General features: G+C 39.5%; 1 protein-coding gene across 3 annotated transcripts in view; it reads right to left on the bottom strand.

The window, feature by feature from the left end:
* heatr5a (HEAT repeat containing 5a) overlaps positions 1-18,460 on the bottom strand; it is a 157,103-nt gene that overhangs the window by 19,676 nt on the left and 118,967 nt on the right. For all 3 annotated transcript variants that reach the window (XM_069916719.1, XM_069916718.1, XM_069916720.1), the window contains 4 exons: positions 11,301-11,448; positions 9,010-9,282; positions 4,885-5,109; positions 2,125-2,276 (listed from right to left, as the gene is read on the bottom strand). In XM_069916719.1, the coding sequence (XP_069772820.1) occupies positions 2,125-2,276; positions 4,885-5,109; positions 9,010-9,282; positions 11,301-11,448 (798 nt within the window). The remainder of the gene's footprint in view (positions 1-2,124; positions 2,277-4,884; positions 5,110-9,009; positions 9,283-11,300; positions 11,449-18,460) is intronic.

Genomic DNA, 18,460 nt, shown 5'->3' on the forward strand with positions numbered 1-18,460 from the left:
AACACAACGCTCCTCCACTGACCCTTCCCCGAGAGGGATTGCAGTCAGAGCCTTGGAGCCAGCCCGAGAGCATTCACGGAGGCAAGTCCCAACTTAAGGGTGGAGAATCTCCATCTTTACACTCTGGCTTTTTGACTGTATGAAAGGGCCTTTTGTCTTCCTTTCCATAAATGCTGCCTGACTAACTGTTTCTATTACTTACTGCCATTACATGCAGTTTCTTAATTTTTTTTAGATCTTGACCTCCAGTGCATTTAGCAGGGTTCGGGTCTAGATATCAGAAGCAGGGATCAACTTGTGCATTATAACAAAACAAAGCAATCAATTAACTCAGCCTTGAACAGAAATGAACCTTTATTCTTCTTTGTCAATATGCCTAAATGAATTTTGTGCTGCATTGACAAATGAGCTATTGCACAAGTTTATTGGATTCATTTCAATAACTCACTGTTGAGAAAATGAAATGGATAATTGACAGAAATTGCGTCTAAAAAAGATTTAAAAATTTACGAGCACTACTTGGAAAACCAAAATCTTCTGGTTGAGTTATTAAATGCATAAAACGCCTTTACATGTTTCTAATATTAATGACTCAGGTTTTACTGAGAGGCCTACCACCAGCTGTCCATTATCCTCAAATTTCATTTCCAAATCTGGAAGGCTGAACCTGCTAGTTCAAATATTTCCAGAGAGAAGCATCAAACCTATGAATGACGAAATAGATGAAATTGGGCAGATTAAAACAAGTCCTGTTCACAAAACTCTTCAGCTTTGCACTGTAATGTCATGTCTTGCAAACAGTCAAAGATTTGCAATGCTACTGACTGCCTGAATCAAGTTAAAATGAACAAAAAATATTTTAAATGAAATAACAGAAATAACATTTGAAATGAAAGTCACAAATACTTTAGGCAAGACAAATAAGTGAGCAAAAGTCAATTATAAAAGTGTTGCATTACTTTTCCATGAAGCTCTCTGCCCACAATCAAACCAATCAGCTTGTAGCTCCTGCATCAGAGAAGCAACTCAGTGGATCAGGTGACATCCATGGGCAGAAATGATCATTTAATGTTTCTGGTCAGGATCCTTCATCAAGACAGTCTCAGTATAACGGGTATCAACCTGACCAACAATGACCTACTATTTGTTTCCATGTGCGCCACCTCACCCATTGAGTTCCTCTAGATTCCTTGTTTGCTCAAGATTCTAGCATTAGAAGTTTGATTTTCTGCCAAGAAGTAAGCTTCGATTTTTTTTTTGTGCCCCATGCCAGCAGTTCTGAAAAGAATTGTCCGTATTTTTCAGCATGAGTGGATGAAAGTTTTTTTGATTCTTTAACAAACGCTGGGCCTTGACTGAGCAAATGAAGTGAAGTAGCCCTGGAAACTCCAGAGCTACACGTCTTAGCTCCGCCAGGTGTCAAAGAATTTCAATGCTTCTGAAACTCTGACGTGTAAATTTGACATGTGGAGTTCAGTGGGAGAATGTTGCCAGGAAATGGCTGATGGCACTCAGCCAACTAGCCTGAAACTTTCATATTTTGCAGGAATACCCAAGTCTACAAATATTTATGATCAGAAATTCCCACAGCATCATACCAAAAATATTCAAGAAATTCCAGGACAATTTTTATTCAGATAAAACTTGACATTTACATCTGCAGGACACAAAGATGCGGAACAGTACCAAACAGGAATGGGCCCTTGAGCCATAGGTCTGTGCCAAACATCATGTCCAAATCAAACTAAAAGTCTGCAGCTTGCACCTGATAGATATCTCATCATCTCCTTTATATTCATGCGTCAATATAGAAGCCTCAACCAATACGATTATAACTGCTTCCCCCACCATTCCTAGCAGTCTGTTCCAGGCAACTACCATTCTCTGCCTAAAATATTTACTTTGCACATTTCCCTTTCATTGTTAAATACACCTTTATCAAGAGTCCACTCAGGTTCCTAAGATGCAGAGAAAGCGACCCAAGTTTGTCCAATCTCTGCACATAACTCATCTTCTCGAAACAAGACAACATCCTGGTATATCTCTTCTTTCAAAATCTTCCATATCTTTCCTGTAATGGGGCAGCCAAAATTGCAGACAGTATTTCAAGTGCAGAATACTTACTAATGGATTTTTAGAACCAAGGGTCATCTTAAACCGGTTGATACATTTTTCTTCAAGGCACTGTACACGTATGACTTCTGGATTTGCTGACATCAAAAAAATGCTGATGGCAGTTAGCATACTCACTTCATCTAGTTCCGAGTGATCACGCTCTATGAAAACAATATCACACACAACATTTCAGTCAACAACCAAAACATTTATTTTTTCTAGTTTATTTTTTAAAAAATGTAGTTTATGTTAAAGGAGGCATGAGTCATTTCAGTGCAAAGATATTAAAGGCATTTGAATCGTTGGCTCAACAAAGACATACACTACATATATTGTTCATACATAAAACTAAGTTGGGCCAACATATCCTGTCTCACAAAGTGAATAGAAATAAGCAAACAATTCTGAAATTCAAATCCAAGGATAGTGTAAACACTAAGATCAAGTCCATGAAAACTACACAATGGTTCAGCCAACTCAGACAATGTACAGCAGGGGTGTCAAACTCAAATTCACGGAGGGCCAAAATTAAAAACTTGGACTAAGTCGAGGGCCGAACTAAATATTTATTGAAAATTTTCAACAACATCTGCATGTTTTCTCTTCTTTCAACATATGTAATGTTAATCTTTAGGATATAACTTTAGGAGGATAATGTTACAGGTCAGGAATAGGTAGCTCAAGTTCACCCTTTGCTTGACCTGAGGGAAACATATTTGGTCCCTGTGGAGACGTAGTCAGCATTCAGAGGCTGTGTCCATTTTGGCCTGCATCAGGACTCAGCATTTCCTGCTCACTCCTCAGGCTCTAGGCTTCTATTCACCCTCGACCCACCATCCCTCTACCTGACCAGTCCTTTACCCAACCTCTACTCACCCCTCACTCCACTCGCTCTGCCTCTACCCACCCCATCCTATACACACCCCTCTACTGCCTTCTCCCCTCAACCTGTTCCTCCCTCTACCCGTCTCTCACCCTCTAATCACCCTCCCCTACTCGCCCTGCCCCTCCCCTTTTACCTCTTCCCTATCCACCCCTCCTGCTACTCATCCCTCGCTCTAACTGCCCCTCGCACCACCATAACTTCCCCTGCCCATTACTCCTCACCTACACCCTCTGCCCACCCCTGCTTACCCACCCACTCAGGCCCAGTGCGCTGCTGATCAGCCTTTGAGGACAGCCACCATCTCTCTCTTCACGTGCAGGGTCGAACCAGCCGTCCCTAGGGTCCGCGCGGGTGCAAGCGCTGAAGGCCGTGGCGACCGGGAGAAGTGTGCTCGCGCTGTGGAAGGGCCGTCCGGTGCCAGTCGCCCGGGGCTCGTGCTGCCCGGGGGCCGTGCGCAGCCTGCCATGCCCATCGCGCCGATAGGAAATCACAGGCGCTCGCCAATCCGCCACACCGCTCGACAGGTGGGAGAAGTGACTGGTTGTGCGGGGAGCCTTCCAACTGGCTTGCCGGCTGATGACATCGACAGACTTCTCGTGTTACAATTTCTCGTGTTACAATGGGGAAGGATGTGCAATGAAGGGGGAGGATGGTGGGGGTGACATTACCAAAAAACAGCATCGGCTCTCACTGCAGGGCGGGCCACCTCTAATACATTTTTGAAATGATCTTGCGGGCCAAATATAATTATATCGCGGGCCAAATTTGGCCCGCGGGCCAGAGTTTGACATGTGTGATGTACAGTATTTCAATCCTGTGCAGGCTTTATTTGCTTTTGTTCAATTCATGGACAATAATGAACTTTGCTGACCAAATCCAAAAATAATTTTTCCGATTATCCTTCGAAATCTCCATCTTGGAGTTCTCATGTTTTTAAAATCATTATTTGGCTTCACACTTTGTTTCTATACATTTTCAGCAAACTAAAATACTCTGATAATAAAAAAAACACAGACACTAGAAATATAAAATATAAACGAAAAAGCTATATTCCACTTGAGAAGATTATTTACAATGTACAAAATATCAGGTATTTTGGAAAATATGGCACCCATATTTGCAAAATGTGGGTGTGAATGTTTAATAGACTCTCTGAAGCCCATATCTCTTGGTAACCTCCAGCATCATATTATTAGAAACTTTATGTTATATAGTTTACTTTCTTGACATTCTCCCATTTTTTTCTCTCTTTCCTATTTTCTTTTTTTTGGGGGGTGGGTGGGGGAGATTTGTATACCACATTTATAATTTTTGAAGGTTTTTTTATTGAAAGAAATGTATTTACTGTTGTGGTTTAAAAATTTCTAAATAAAAAAAAAACATTGGAAACAGCCAGTCAGGTCACATCTATGGGAAAAGAAACCAACTTAACATTCCAGATCAAAGACACTTTGCCAGAAATAGGAAGGAGTTCATCCAAAACTCTACTGCCAAATTCCAAGTACCAGCAAGTCCTGCTGACTCAGAAGTCCTGTCCTCACTCACCTAGACTGCATCTTGGCTGATCAAGGATTCAATTTTTAAATTCTTACATATTTTCAAACAAATTTCCCCTATTTTTCATTAACTTCTTCCAGAATTAAAACATTTCTGTGCATTCCTGAATATCCTGAATTTCATTCTTTCTCTTTGATTTTGCATCCCTTAGTTGTCTTGTTCCTGAGCCCCGGAATTCCTTTTCAAAATGTATGAATCCACTTTGCTCCTACTTTAAACCTCCGATCAAGATGAAATTTGCTTAATAATGCTCGTATAAGTCTCTTTGGTCATTCTCAACATTGAACACAAACTTGATTACATAGAAGAACAAGAACCTCTGTTACCTGGATTCCAAAATTCCAAAATTGTTGCAAGAGCACTGCGGAGAAGGCTGGTCCATGCAACATGACTCTTCTCTGCTCGAGCCATGGGAGAGGAGACAACAGCCTTCAATGCCTGCAGTGCTGCATTGACCGTTAAAGATATACAACCATCAAGTCCCCTAATTGCAGTTTCCTTTAGGACTCCTGTGATAAGGTAAAGGACAGTAGGAAGAATCGAAATGCTCCCTAGAAAATAAAGAAAGATAATCAAATATTTCTAAGTAACTAAAAAATCAGAATGAACCAATAAATCTACAAAAAGACAACACTGCTTTTACATTTTTGAGAACAAGACTTTCTTATCAATGTCCACCCCCCTTACATTTTTGTCAATATATATCCAAGACAAACAATAATGACTTAGAATTCATAAGGATCATCATATCTCTTGATGGACAAAATCCCTGTAGTCAAAAATAGAATGGTCTTCCGATACATCATTGACCCATTAACTTTTTCTCATTGAGTCCCTTTTGTTCAACTCTGCTTATTACCATTTTTCTTTTCACACTCAACTTTCCAAAATGTCAAGGCTACTGAAAATTTTTTTTTTTTATATATATAAATTATCCTGCCATTCAAGCTTTCTGTCATATTGCAGATGAAACATTTTCCAGACAACTATTCACACATCTTGCTTTGCATAAAGAAAAATGTAAATAGTTAAAGACAGTCTTTATCCACTGACCTATTTATCTGCAAATCTGCACACTTGCAAAGATGACCGTATATTATAAGAAGCATTATAGACTTTTACACAGCCACTTTGTTCCGGGCTATTTGTGGCTTTTAAAAAAAAAGCCACCACTGCTATGTAAAAAGCACTGACATAGAATGGAGGGGGGAGGGGCTTTTTTCCAGCATCAGGCGCAGTGTCAGCCCCAGAACGCTATCTGTGTAAAAGGGAAATCCGTCATTGCGGGACCAACTTGCTAAGGATGTTACATATACCGTATTTTTTTTAGTGTATTTATAGGTAAGCATTTAAAACTTGGGCAAAATATGCAAGTAGGACAACAGGAAAAATCTTTTTAATAATATACTGCTGTCCTGGTCTCTCCCAGAGGCCTACAATTATACAGGAAAAATAAAAAGTAGAGTTGATCTGGCTGGCAGCAAGTAGTTCACTAGGGAATACCTGACCATCAGGCACTTGGGGTTTAGCCCATCTTGGTAGTCTATACTTGTTCCCATAAATACATGTCTAGAGCTGGAGAGGAAATGAGCTGATGGAGAAATAGTGATATATCTTCTACTAGACTCATCATTTCGTTAGGTGAGTGAAGCACTGATGTGTTGCTGAGAGAAGAATGAGAGATGATTTAATTCATAAGTACGCAAATTCATGGTTTTGTCAGGACAGTTTGTCTTTCAAAATAGGCTTGATCATTCATGAATATGATAAAAAGTATGTATCAAAGGGTACTGAATCTGGGATACTACAGAAGGAGGGTGTGAATGCTCAGTTACTGAATGTATTCAAGACAGTCACTGACAGACCTTCAGATATTAAGGGAGAGGAGAATAGTGCTAGGGAGCAGCATTGTGATAAAAGACCAGCCCCCATACTGATTACACTCTCAGCTGTCCCCAAGTGTCTCTAGTTCAGTGCAGTGGTTCTCAAGCTTTTTCCTCCCCACTTACATACCACTTTAAGTAATCCATGACTAATCACAGAACACGTATGGCATAGGGATTACTTAAAGTGGTATGTGACTCGAAAGAAGATTTGAAAACCACTGCAATAGAACAATACTTACAGTAGATTTTACCACGTTTTTACAAATTGTTTTAAATAGTGTGAATATTTTTTCCACACTTTTATAAATTGTATGTGTTTTATTCCCACTATGATTTTCCCAAGCTTCTTTCATAAACTATGTTTTATTAAATTGCATATGCATTTTCCCATGCTCTTTTATAAATTATGTGCATTTTATTAATTGTTGTATGTTAATAAAAATAACATTTGATTGCAATTCTTGTGTCCAGACTCCTCTCTCTCAAATCTGACATTTTCTCCACACAACAGCAGGCCACCGGGAGAGTCTTCCTACAGCCCACTACCAGCCCCCAATGATATATAGAGGTGATGTTAGCGAGCCAAGCAGCGACAATGATCATTGTCAGCATTACTCACCATTATCACCCAAATTTCAACTTTGCATACAAGTCCAGGGAATATTTTTAAGCATTTTTTGGGGGGAAAAAAGTGAATCTAACATGCCATCAAATACAGTACATTATATGTGACTCTAGATGCCGATGCCACTGTGTTACATGCTCCCGGAATGCCAGCTTGCTGTGCAAAATGACACACTGACCTGGCATTATGCCAGCTTGCTGTGCAAAATGACACACTGACCTGGCATTATGCCAGCTTTGTTCGGTTCAGTGTAAACGACCAAAGCCGGCTTCATACTGGGTCTTCTTCAAGGCAATATTGTGGAATTTCTGTGTAAAAGCCTCTATTGATAAACATTACATGTTCCTGCAAAGCCCTCTCATGGTGTCCAGTGAATTCTATTTGCTACAAAATAGATTGCATAAGATATCTTGTTGGCAAGTAACAAAATATCAATAGTATGAGGCTGGAGAAGGGATCAGGAACCAAGGCCAGTGTTTGTTTTGTTAGTTATCATATTTTTTTATTCAAATGTAAATTCACATCTATCATGCATGTTATTTCTATGTAGGTGATTTCTCAAGTCCTGCAATTAGGTGTTTTCATAGTTATCGTAACAGCTACATTGATATTTGGCGTGTAATGAGGCCAGAGTTGAGGTCTTGAGTGTGGGTTACACCAAGACATGGATGAAGGTTAAGAACAATGGGCATCAAGAACACGAGTTAATGTGGCCAATGGCAGGATCAATAACATTAGTTGCTATGCTGACAATATCGCTGTTTGTTGCTTCAGTGGTAGCTACCAACTGCTGTGTATGGTGAGAAAATTCTCCTGCCATCAACCAAAAGCAAACTGATCATATTGACAAGCTGGTAGGTAAAAACTGAAACTTGCATTTTGGACACAATATCAATGGAGGGGTCAACTGCCAAATGCCACTGCAGCTACAACACTGCTAGTGGCCTTTGATGCATTTGTCAGAAGCATTTTTTGTTGTTCACAGGAAGTCTGCGTCTTTATCCCCTGCAGGTAACACTATTTAACAAATTGTGCAATATTACAGTCGAGAAACTAAATGAAAATATCAGTATTCAGCCAATTTAGATCAGTCTAGGCCAGTTACATTATTAACTGGCCAAGAGCACTGGCTGCAATGAATATACCTCAAGAGTTATTAATAAATTTGACGTAATATATTTACCATTCCTGCAACATTATGAAGGCCAAATTTTGGGATTCCTGAAGAACTTTGTCAGCTGTGGTCAAACAAAATATTGTATTAAATGTTCTTTAGCTCTGTTTGAGGTGGCTTGGAATCAGTTCAAATGAAAAAAGCTTTAAAATTTCAGATGAGAAGCCACCACTGGATGTTTTGAACATGGGAACAGGGAATTCACATATGGGCTACTATGGATAATTTCAAATTCCCTGGAACTGAATTGACTTGCAATATAGTAAAATCTTATAGTTTCCCTGCATAATGGAGAGAAATAATATCCCATTTTTGACCATATTCTTCGTACAACACAAGTTATTTAATCCCCTCCAGTAGTAAAATTAATCCATCTAACCAGTGCGGAATTATTCATCCAAGGTAGTGAGATTTGCCTCAGCATTTCAGTCCACAGTGTTCAAGTTTCTGGAGAAGGATTTCAATGAGAACCTTCTAAATTAGATAAGAGGACAAGCTGACACTACAACTTCAACAAAAACAGGTCCCTTACTTTAATATATACCTGTAGAGTTCAGAGTGATAAGTAGCTGATGGAGATTTTTTAAAAAAAGTCTTTTTACTTAACATAATAGCAACATAAAAGCTAATTTCTACAGATGCTGGCAGTCCAAGATAACTTCTCAATTTCTTTTGCACAAAGTCTGAAGAAAAACACAATTTCAGTAAAGAAACACAAGTGGAAATGGCAAATTTAACTTTGTTTCCCAAAATTTGCTCAACTTACCTGTAGGCGAGCAAATTGAAACGAGTTCAGACAGAATTCGCAGGGCAGCTATTACTAATTTGATTCCATCCTCGGACAACAGCTGAGGTTTTCCAGAACTCCCAGTAGGAGAATCCACAAGTTTAGGGTTCAGTTGTGGAAGCTGACGAACAAGGATGGAGAGGGTCAACTCAAGTGTTGCAAAGACGAGAGATTTTCCTGGTATCAGTCCACATGTGTCGCTGCCCTCTCCAAATTCTGGTAGTGTCTCTTTCTCAGCAGCACCATCATCAACTGTGCAGTAAGATGAAAAATTAACCAAATTCCTCCAGAAATTAGACAAATAATAAAAAGCTGAACTTTTCTCCAAGTAGTTCAACTAGCAAGTGGTTAGACCTCTTTATGATGCTTAGGGTCTGTGCCTGCCGTCAAACTAGCTGAACAGCAAATACGAATTAGAGCCATCACAGACAGCAAAAATAGAAGACAGTGGAAATAATCAGGAGATCTAGCAGCACAAATAGAAAGAGTTAGCAAGTTAACACAGTGGGGCTGATAATTTAATCAGAGTTCAAAAGGTCAACTTGAATATTAACTTTTTTCTGTCCTCAGCTGATATCTGATATGTTGTTTCCTGCATTTTCTGATTTTACTTCAGAACTCCAGCAGCTGCAGTGTCATATCTGCAATGTGAGAAGCATTTCATGCTTGAAATAGTAGACTCGTGGCAATAGGACTGAGCTCACCACTCCTCTCTCGCTCTCTGCCATTCTCCAAGATCCACAATCATGAATGAAAAGCAAATATTTGTCTGAGCTTGACTCATAACCTTAAAAGGAAATTAAGCTTGGTTGGATGTGGAAAATAGAGGGGACCAACTTTTTTATTTCGGAAGCATACTTTTAACAAACATGAAATACATTTTGACCAATTCGTAATTCTCCAAGCACAGTAAAATACTTAATTAAATTGCATTTATGAGTAACATTTCTTTAACAATTTGCCTTAAAATAATGTTAGGAAATCACTTAACTGATCACCTTAAATACATGAAAGCAATTTTTCATTCCCTATTTTGAATACATTAAAATCACCGCTTTCCGGAATTCAAGCAACCAGCAAAATAATTACAGAAAATAAACAGGTAAAAAAAACCACAAGTTTAAAATTGGTGCCCTCTAGTTGTTAATTCACCAATCATGCGACATGCAACCTCAAGCAACTAGAAAATTCACATCTGACATCTATCAATCCCGTTGATGCTGGCTATCAGGGGTTTTACTGTAGCATCCAAAAAGGAAGAAAAAAAGGATCCTGAACAAAATGACCCTATTCCTCCGGCTTTACTGGATTCTCCTTAGCAATGGGTTACTGGAATGTGTACATAAGTGTCTCCAATCACAACCCACAATTATTTCCCACTTTTGGAGACAAGAGATCACTGATGCTTGAATCTAGATCAAAAATAAGTTCCTGGAAGAACTCACCAGGTCAAAAAGCACCTACGGAGGCAAAGAAATGATCGACATTTCCACTCTGACATGATGGTGTTAAATGATGATCTGTAGTTCATAAAGAGCATCCTGATATATGTATCTTTGCCGTCCAGGTGTTCTAGGACTTTGTGTAAAGCCAGTGAGATGGCATCTGCTGTAGACTTGTTACTATGAGAGGCGAACCGGAATGTATTCATGTCACTACTCAGTCAGGAGCTGATATGCTTGCTTACCACATATGCTGATACAGAATCTGGGAGATGATAGGTGATAAACTAATCAGCCTCTGACTCTACCCTTCCCCATCCTCCGATCCAACATTTTTCTGTCCAACCATTCCTTCACCCACTGCCATTTTTAGTAACTCCTTCAAACAAACACCACTGGATCCGCTTTAAAAAAAAACTGCTTGTTTCCATCTATCGACGACAAGCCTGTCTCAGCCCCTTCTGGCTCCAACTGCCCATCAAATCTCCTCCCTCATATTCCAACCATCACCTATCAGCCTCTTTCAAATCAATGGCTATTATCCCTCCACACTCAAGCCCTGATACAGGGCCTTGATCAGAAATATCAGCCATCTCTGCCTCTGCAAATCATGCTTGACTGTGAGTTCTTCCAACATTTTTTTTTAATTTGCCTCTTTTACTTTATGGCAATGTTTTCTTTCATCATCTGTTCTCATTGGAAGACATGCCTGAAGTTCAGCTCTCTACAATACACCCCATTTGTGAGTGAGTGCTCTGAAGTTTTCCTGAGAGAAGTTGAATTAATTTATTATCTCCCCCCCCCCCCACCATTTCCATGAACACCCACCTTCTGCACTTCTTCGTTTCTCCTTTACATGCTCTTGGGCTGCTTTTATAATTTGCTCTACAACATCAATAACAGCCAGTTGAATTACTGGGGACTCGCGTGTTACAATCAAGCGATGTAAAACATTCAACAATTCGACTCCAAGTTCCTGCAATGAAGCACAAAGGGAAATTTGCCCAATTTAATAAATAGATAATAGAAAATTGTCCATTTATCACTGTACTAAAAGGAAGGCCAATGGCATTCAAACAGAAATCTTTTTATACCATCTTCTGAAGTAAAAGTAACCACAATCCAGTTATTTATTCAAGTTTGAGCTTATTTTGTACAAATAACCAAACAGTGATGTGAGCTAAGAATGAAATTTTCATTTCAAAGAAACTCAATGACTCATCCCACATGAGGACAAAGTGCTCAAGTCCTTATTTAGTAAATGTTAACTATTTACGTCTGACTTTAATTGGATTTTTCCACAGAAGTGAGAAAGAACAAGTTCAGAAAGCTTCAAATAAAAGTCAGGAGAAAAAAATGAAATAAGACAAGCCCTGAACGAATGAGATTGTCTTCCACAGTTAAACTTTACTGAATGACAGAGACTTGCAAGTAAATTTCCAATTGGATATCCAAACTGCACGAAATGAAGAAAGATCCAAAATTGGCTTGGTGATGGGAAGCAGAGGATCGTGTTGTCCACAACAGTAAACAAATGCAATAGTTTTTCCTTAAATGCAGATCCTATGCAATTCTTAACTAGTTTTGAGAAATCTCATATGTATGTTAAATGATCTGAATAAATCAGAGCACTACAAATGTCCTTGATGTCAAGGTTGATGATACAGGTAATTCTTTCCAGATTTTTGTCAGTGATCATTACCTTGGTTTTAAACAGAGAAGAGTCAGAGTTCAATCCAGTCAAGCCTGAAGTCAAACATTTAATGGTTACTATCATACATGAAGACAATCACTCAAGGATACCACAGATAGTAAAAGCAGAGAGAAAAAAACTTTTTTGCAACTAATCTTTCTTTTAAAATATTTTTACTGAGTTGAACAAAAATCCTTAACACAAGGTAGACTAATGATAACATAAATCAAATTCTTTCTTTCTTTGGCTTGGTTTCGCAGACGAAGATTTATGGAGGAGTATGTCCACGTCTGCTGCAGGCTCGTTGGTGACTGACAAGTCCGATGTGGGACAGGCAGGCACGGTTGCAGTGGTTTCAAGGGAAAATTGGTGGGTTGGGGTTGGGTGTTGGGTTTTTCCTCCTTTGTCTTTTGTCAGTGAGGTGGGTTCTGCAGTCTTCTTCAAAGGAGGTTGCTGCCCGCCAAACTGTGAGGCGCCAAGATGCACGGTTGGAGGCGATATCAGCCCATTGGCGGTGGTCAATGTGGCAGGCACCAAGAGATTTCTTTTAGCAGTTCTTGTACTTCTTCTTTGGTGCACCTCTGTCTCGGTGGCCGGTGGAGAGCTCGCCATAGAACATGATCTTGGGAAGGCGATGGTCCTCCATTCTGGAGACATGACCCACCCAGCGCAGTTGGGTCTTCAGCAGCATGGATTCGATGCTTGCGGACTCTGCCAGCTCGAGTACTTCGATGTTGGTGATGAAGTCATTCCAATGAATGTTGAGGATGGAGCGGAGACAGTGCTGATGGAAGCATTCTAGGAGCCGTAGGTGATGCCGGAAGATGACCCATGATTCGGAGCCGAACAGGAGCGTGGGTATGACAACGGCTCTGTACACGCTGATCTTTGTGTGTTTCTTCATGTGGTTGTTTTTCCAGACTCTTTTGTGTCGTCTTCCAAAGGCGCTATTTGCCTTGGCGAGTCTGTTGTCTATCTCTTTGTCGATCCTTGCATCAGATGAAATGGTGCAGCCGAGGTAGGTAAACTGGTTGACCGTTTTAAGTTCTGTGTGCTCAATGGAGATGTGGGGGGGGCTGGTGGTCATGGTGGGTACCTGGCTGATGGAGGACCTCAGTTTTCTTCAGGCTGACTTCCATATACAGGCTAAACATTTTGGCAGTTTCCGCAAAACAGGACGTCATGCGCTGGAGAGCTGGCTCTGAATGGGCAACTAAAGCGGCATCGTCTGCAAAGAGTAGTTAACGGACAAGTTGCTCTTGTGTCTTGGTGTGAGCTTGCAGGCGCCTTAGATTGAAGAGACTGCCATCCGTGTGGTACCGGATGTAAAAAAAGTCTTCATTGTTGAGGTCTTTCATGGCTTGTTTCAGCATCATGCTGAAGAAGATAGTAAAGAGGGTTGGTGCGAGGACGCACCCTTGCTTCACACCGTTGTCAATGGAGAAGGGTTCGGAGAGCTCATTGCTGTATCTGACCCGACCTTGTTTGTTTTCGTGCAGTTGGATAACCATGTTGAGGAACTTGGGGGGGCATCCGAGGCGCTCTAGTACATCAAATTTTATAATTATAATAATTAAACAATTAAATCATAAATTGTACTATGTCCAAAAATATTACACATAAAAATTATACAAACAATACATGTAAAGTTCCCTTATAAATATTTTATATTTCTCTGATGTGATTATGTTGTTCTATGATATGATCCATTTATTTTCTTAATAATAAGGAAAAAAGAGAAAAAAATATCCCTACTAAACTACCCCCTCCCTCTAAACGAGGTTATCTGTAATATACTATAAATATGAATCAAATAACAGCCCCCAAACATCAGAGAGGGAATCCCCAGAGAATCCACACCACTTAAATCATCAGATTATGAAAATAATCCATGAATGATCCCCACATCTTATCAAATTCAGACTTTACATCTTTAATATTATATCTAATTTTTTAAATTATAAGACATAATATCATGTAACCATTGAACGTGAGTGGGTGAAACATTATCTTTCCACTTCATCAAAATTGTTCGTCCAGCTATCAACCAAACAAAACACGTTGATTCTCTTCTGGATTGAGGACAGATATATATCTTCTAGAGAAAAACCAAATAAAGCAATCAAAGGGCATGGTTCTAGTTTAGTCTTAAGAATCGTTGATAAAGTTTGAATAATATATTTCCAAAAAATGGTTTAAATTCGGACATTCCCAAAACATATGAATCAATGAAGCCTCAAATATTTTCATTTATCACATAAAGGATCCATATCAGGATAAAAATGAGATAATTTTGTTACAGATTATGTTATATTTTATATTGTAAATAGATATGTTTTAAAGAAGATAAATCGGGGCAGGTTTTTAGTATAGGTCACAAACAAACCTTTCAGAACAGATCTCATCTAAAATACTGGAGCTCTGTTCAAGCCAGACAGGCCCGGCTCTGAGTGCCTTTGCAAAAACTTTGAAGAATGGATTGTTGATTTGAAAAACAACAGATGAAAGAACTCGGTGGATTAGGTTCAGAGTCGCAGGCTGCCTGAGTGCAGTTTGCTGTTCTAAGAGGGTCATGTGGTTTTGCAAGCAGAGAGAGTCAAACAGGGCTTTTCTCTGAGAGGGAGATAGGATTCAGTTCTACAGTGCAAGAGGTAAGCAGCAGCAGCTGGGACTGGAACAGGACAAGCTGGCAATCTTGTGGAAAAAACCCCATTTTGAAGACAAGTTGTGAGGGCTTAGTTCAATCTGGTCAAAGGCCTTATGGTTCATACAAGGAGACGACTGGCTGTCTAATGTTTCACTTGAAATAAGAGAAACAAAAAGGAACTCTGTGGTGACCTGAAAGAAAGAGGCTATCATCTAGAAAACCCTGATGGGGCAAGTTTCTTCGGCAAGACACTGATGTGGCTAATTAGAAGGAATCAGTTTGTGTCCAGCGAACAACAAATCTCTCTCTGAAAACCAACAAGAACCTTCCTGAGCGCTAACCATTTATCTTTAAAGCACCAAAGCCTGGTGATTTTTATAAATGTTAAATTTTGGGCACAGTATAAGAATTGGCTGCAACTAGTGAACTTGGAGGAATTGGAAGTGAGAATTGGACTGTGAATCAAATAACTTTTATAAACTTACACACATTGCATACACATGTGCTTAGAATTAGAAGGGGGTAAATTAAGTTAATAGTAATAAGTTAGAGTTTGATCCTGTTTTCATGTGTAAAGATAATTAAAAGCAACTTTTGTTGAATAACCTTTTGTCTTAGTGAATTTATGTTGCTGCTGGGTTTTGGGGTCCTCTGGGCTCATAACAATTTAACTTCAGACATATCTATTTTGTGCCCCATCTTAAATTGCAACAAACAACAGCATGCACAAAATGAAGACTCATTGATCAAATTAAGAGTTGTGTCCCAATCCTCGTCTAAGAATGTTCTATTCAAATCATACTCCCAATTGTTCTTAATCCTGGCCATTGAGGCCATTCTTAAAACCATTAAATTTGGAATTAATTTTCCATGGGAAAATTGCAAATTGAAAAATACATCAAGAATATTCACTTCTGGGGCGTGGTGTATAGCCTGTGTAACCAATTATATTGCATCATGCGTAACTTCGTGTTTATTGTATTTCTCATAGTTCCGGAACATAGCTTATCCCATGTTTCATTCTTTATCTTTATGTTTAGATCTTGTTCCCATTTAAAAGTTAAATAAATGGGACCCAACAGTATCAGACAGATGTTTGCGCTGTAAGAAAGAAACGGGAACAACACTACATGCAATTTGGGCATGTGAGAAAGTGGAAAAGTTTTGGGAAGATCTAAATCAGGTATTAAATAAAATCACAAAAAGCAACATACCAAAAAATCCAGAGATCTTTCTTCTAAGTGATATAAGATGTAAAGAACTTGGACTCGATTTGGATGGAGCACAAAAAAAGACTTATTATGATAGCCTTAGCTGTAGCAAAAAAATGTATTATGTCAATCTGGAAATTAGAAGATAACCTGAGAATGCAGCAATGGTATATAGAAATGAATAAATGTATTCCATTGGAAAAAATAACATATAATTTAAGAAATAACATCATAGTATTCGAACAAATTTGGGAACCTTACATGGAACACAACAGAGAAGTCCTACCGTGGACCTCCACCACCTAAAATGACAGAAGGAGAAGAAAACGAAATGAACTGACCCAGTGTGTAAAAGTAGATGACACAAATTTCTTGTTTATTTTCATTGTGTGATGACATTGTTTAATGGGTTTAATGTATCATATATGTTGAACGTTGAGTGGGTGGGGAGGGGGGGTGAAGGAGGGAGGGAAGGGAGGGGGAAAAGGGGAGAAAATGACACTCTGTCACTGTGAAATGTGTGTATTTTGGTCAGTATGGTTCATAGTGTGAAAAATAAAAAAAGAATATTCACTTCAGAAATTTGAGGAAAATCAGAAAGTGTGGACTGAACAAAATTCCTAATTCGTAAAAATCTAAAGTAATATCTATTAGAAAGATGAAATTGTGCTGTTAGTTGTTCATAAGTAGCAAAATTATCGCAAATAAAAAATCTTTAAAACTTTTAAAGCCTAATCTATACCATTCCTTAAAACCTGTATCTAACAGAGGGTTGGAAATGATGATTAGTTACAATAGGAAAGACAAGAGAAAAACTATAACCAAAACATTCCTAGATTGTGTTCATATTCTTAATCTATGGGTTCTTAAGTCAAGTTAGAGAAACAAAAAGGTAAAAAGACTGGTGGAGGGCACCAGAAAACAGGGAGACACCCCCACCACTGTTTAAAGAGAAGCAGAGGAGTTGACCACAGCGACGGACCAGTGACGGGCTCTATGGCTAAGAATACACAGGTGGCGGGATGTTGGTGACTTAAAGCAAGGAACCTACACAGGCTGTGGACTGCTGGAGATTGGCTGAAGTTCTACAGGGTATCGGAACCAGGATGCGAGAGGGTATCGGAACCAGGATGCGAGAGGGTATCGGAACCAGGATGCGAGAGGGTATCGGAACCAGGATGCGAGAGGGTATCGGAACCAGGATGCGAGAGGGTATCGGAACCAGGATGCGAGAGGGTATCGGAACCAGGATGCGAGAGGGTATCGGAACCAGGATGCGAGAGGGTATCGGAACCAGGATGCGAGAGGGTATCGGAACCAGGATGCGAGAGGGTATCGGAACCAGGATGCGAGAGGGTATCGGAACCAGGATGCGAGAGGGTATCGGAACCAGGATGCGAGAGGGTATCGGAACCAGGATGCGAGAGGGTATCGGAACCAGGATGCGAGAGGGTATCGGAACCAGGATGCGAGAGGGTATCGGAACCAGGATGCTGAAGGCTTCCTGATCATGTTGGATTTGGAGCTCTGGTCCAATGTTTTGGACTGAAGTCTGTGTGGCCGCAGAGGCTGCAGGCATGCTGGACGTGTATCCATGGATACTTGGTGACTCTGAAGGGGCTCTCTTTTGGCTCTCTTTCTGATTGTAAGGAGCGCCAGGCTATTTCTGCTGATGTTGAATCATTGGCTGACCTAAATTGTTTCTTCTGAAGAATTTGGAAGTTATCTAAGTTAACTTCTCCAGAAGTAAATCTAAATTTATTAAAATTGCATTGTCAATAGCCAGGAAATGAATATTTTAACATGAAAATCCAATTCCCTACTTCATATTGATCGTTGGAACATGAAAATGCAAAATTGTACTCCCCTTGAGAAGATTACTTATAGACTTAGGAAAAGATATTTTACATTTGTCGAAACTTGGGAACCTTATTTAGATTACTTAAATGTCCAGATTGTAGAATTTATTTTGATATTCGTCAATTAGTATACTCCTTATTAGAAATACTTTTAAAATGATTTGACTCTGAGATGTCGAACCTTGGTCCTGTTGCTTTTTCTTTTCAATTTTCTTTTTTATCTCCCTCTACTCCCTACTATCTGTCCTCTTTTCTTTCAAATCTGGGGAGGGGGCGCTGGGAGAAGAGAGACTTCCCCCCCCCGATCTTATGAATGTTTTTCTATGATTTTATGTTCAATGTATTATTATTGATATTAATTGAGTCCTATATTCTGTATTTTCTTCAAACTTAAATATTTAAAAAAATTACACCTGCTTTATGACATGTCAATAAAGAAATCTTGAATACTCTCTTCCCATTTGCTAGGGCCCAGATTCCCATGTTCCCTTTCAATATACCTGAATCATCAGAAAATTTACCATCCTGTGGAACACAAAAGAAAGTGAATTGAACGTGTTGAGCCACAGTGTCAGATC

The sequence above is a fragment of the Narcine bancroftii genome, chromosome 2, assembly GCF_036971445.1.
Source record: "Narcine bancroftii isolate sNarBan1 chromosome 2, sNarBan1.hap1, whole genome shotgun sequence".
Taxonomy (NCBI): Eukaryota; Metazoa; Chordata; class Chondrichthyes; order Torpediniformes; family Narcinidae; genus Narcine; species Narcine bancroftii.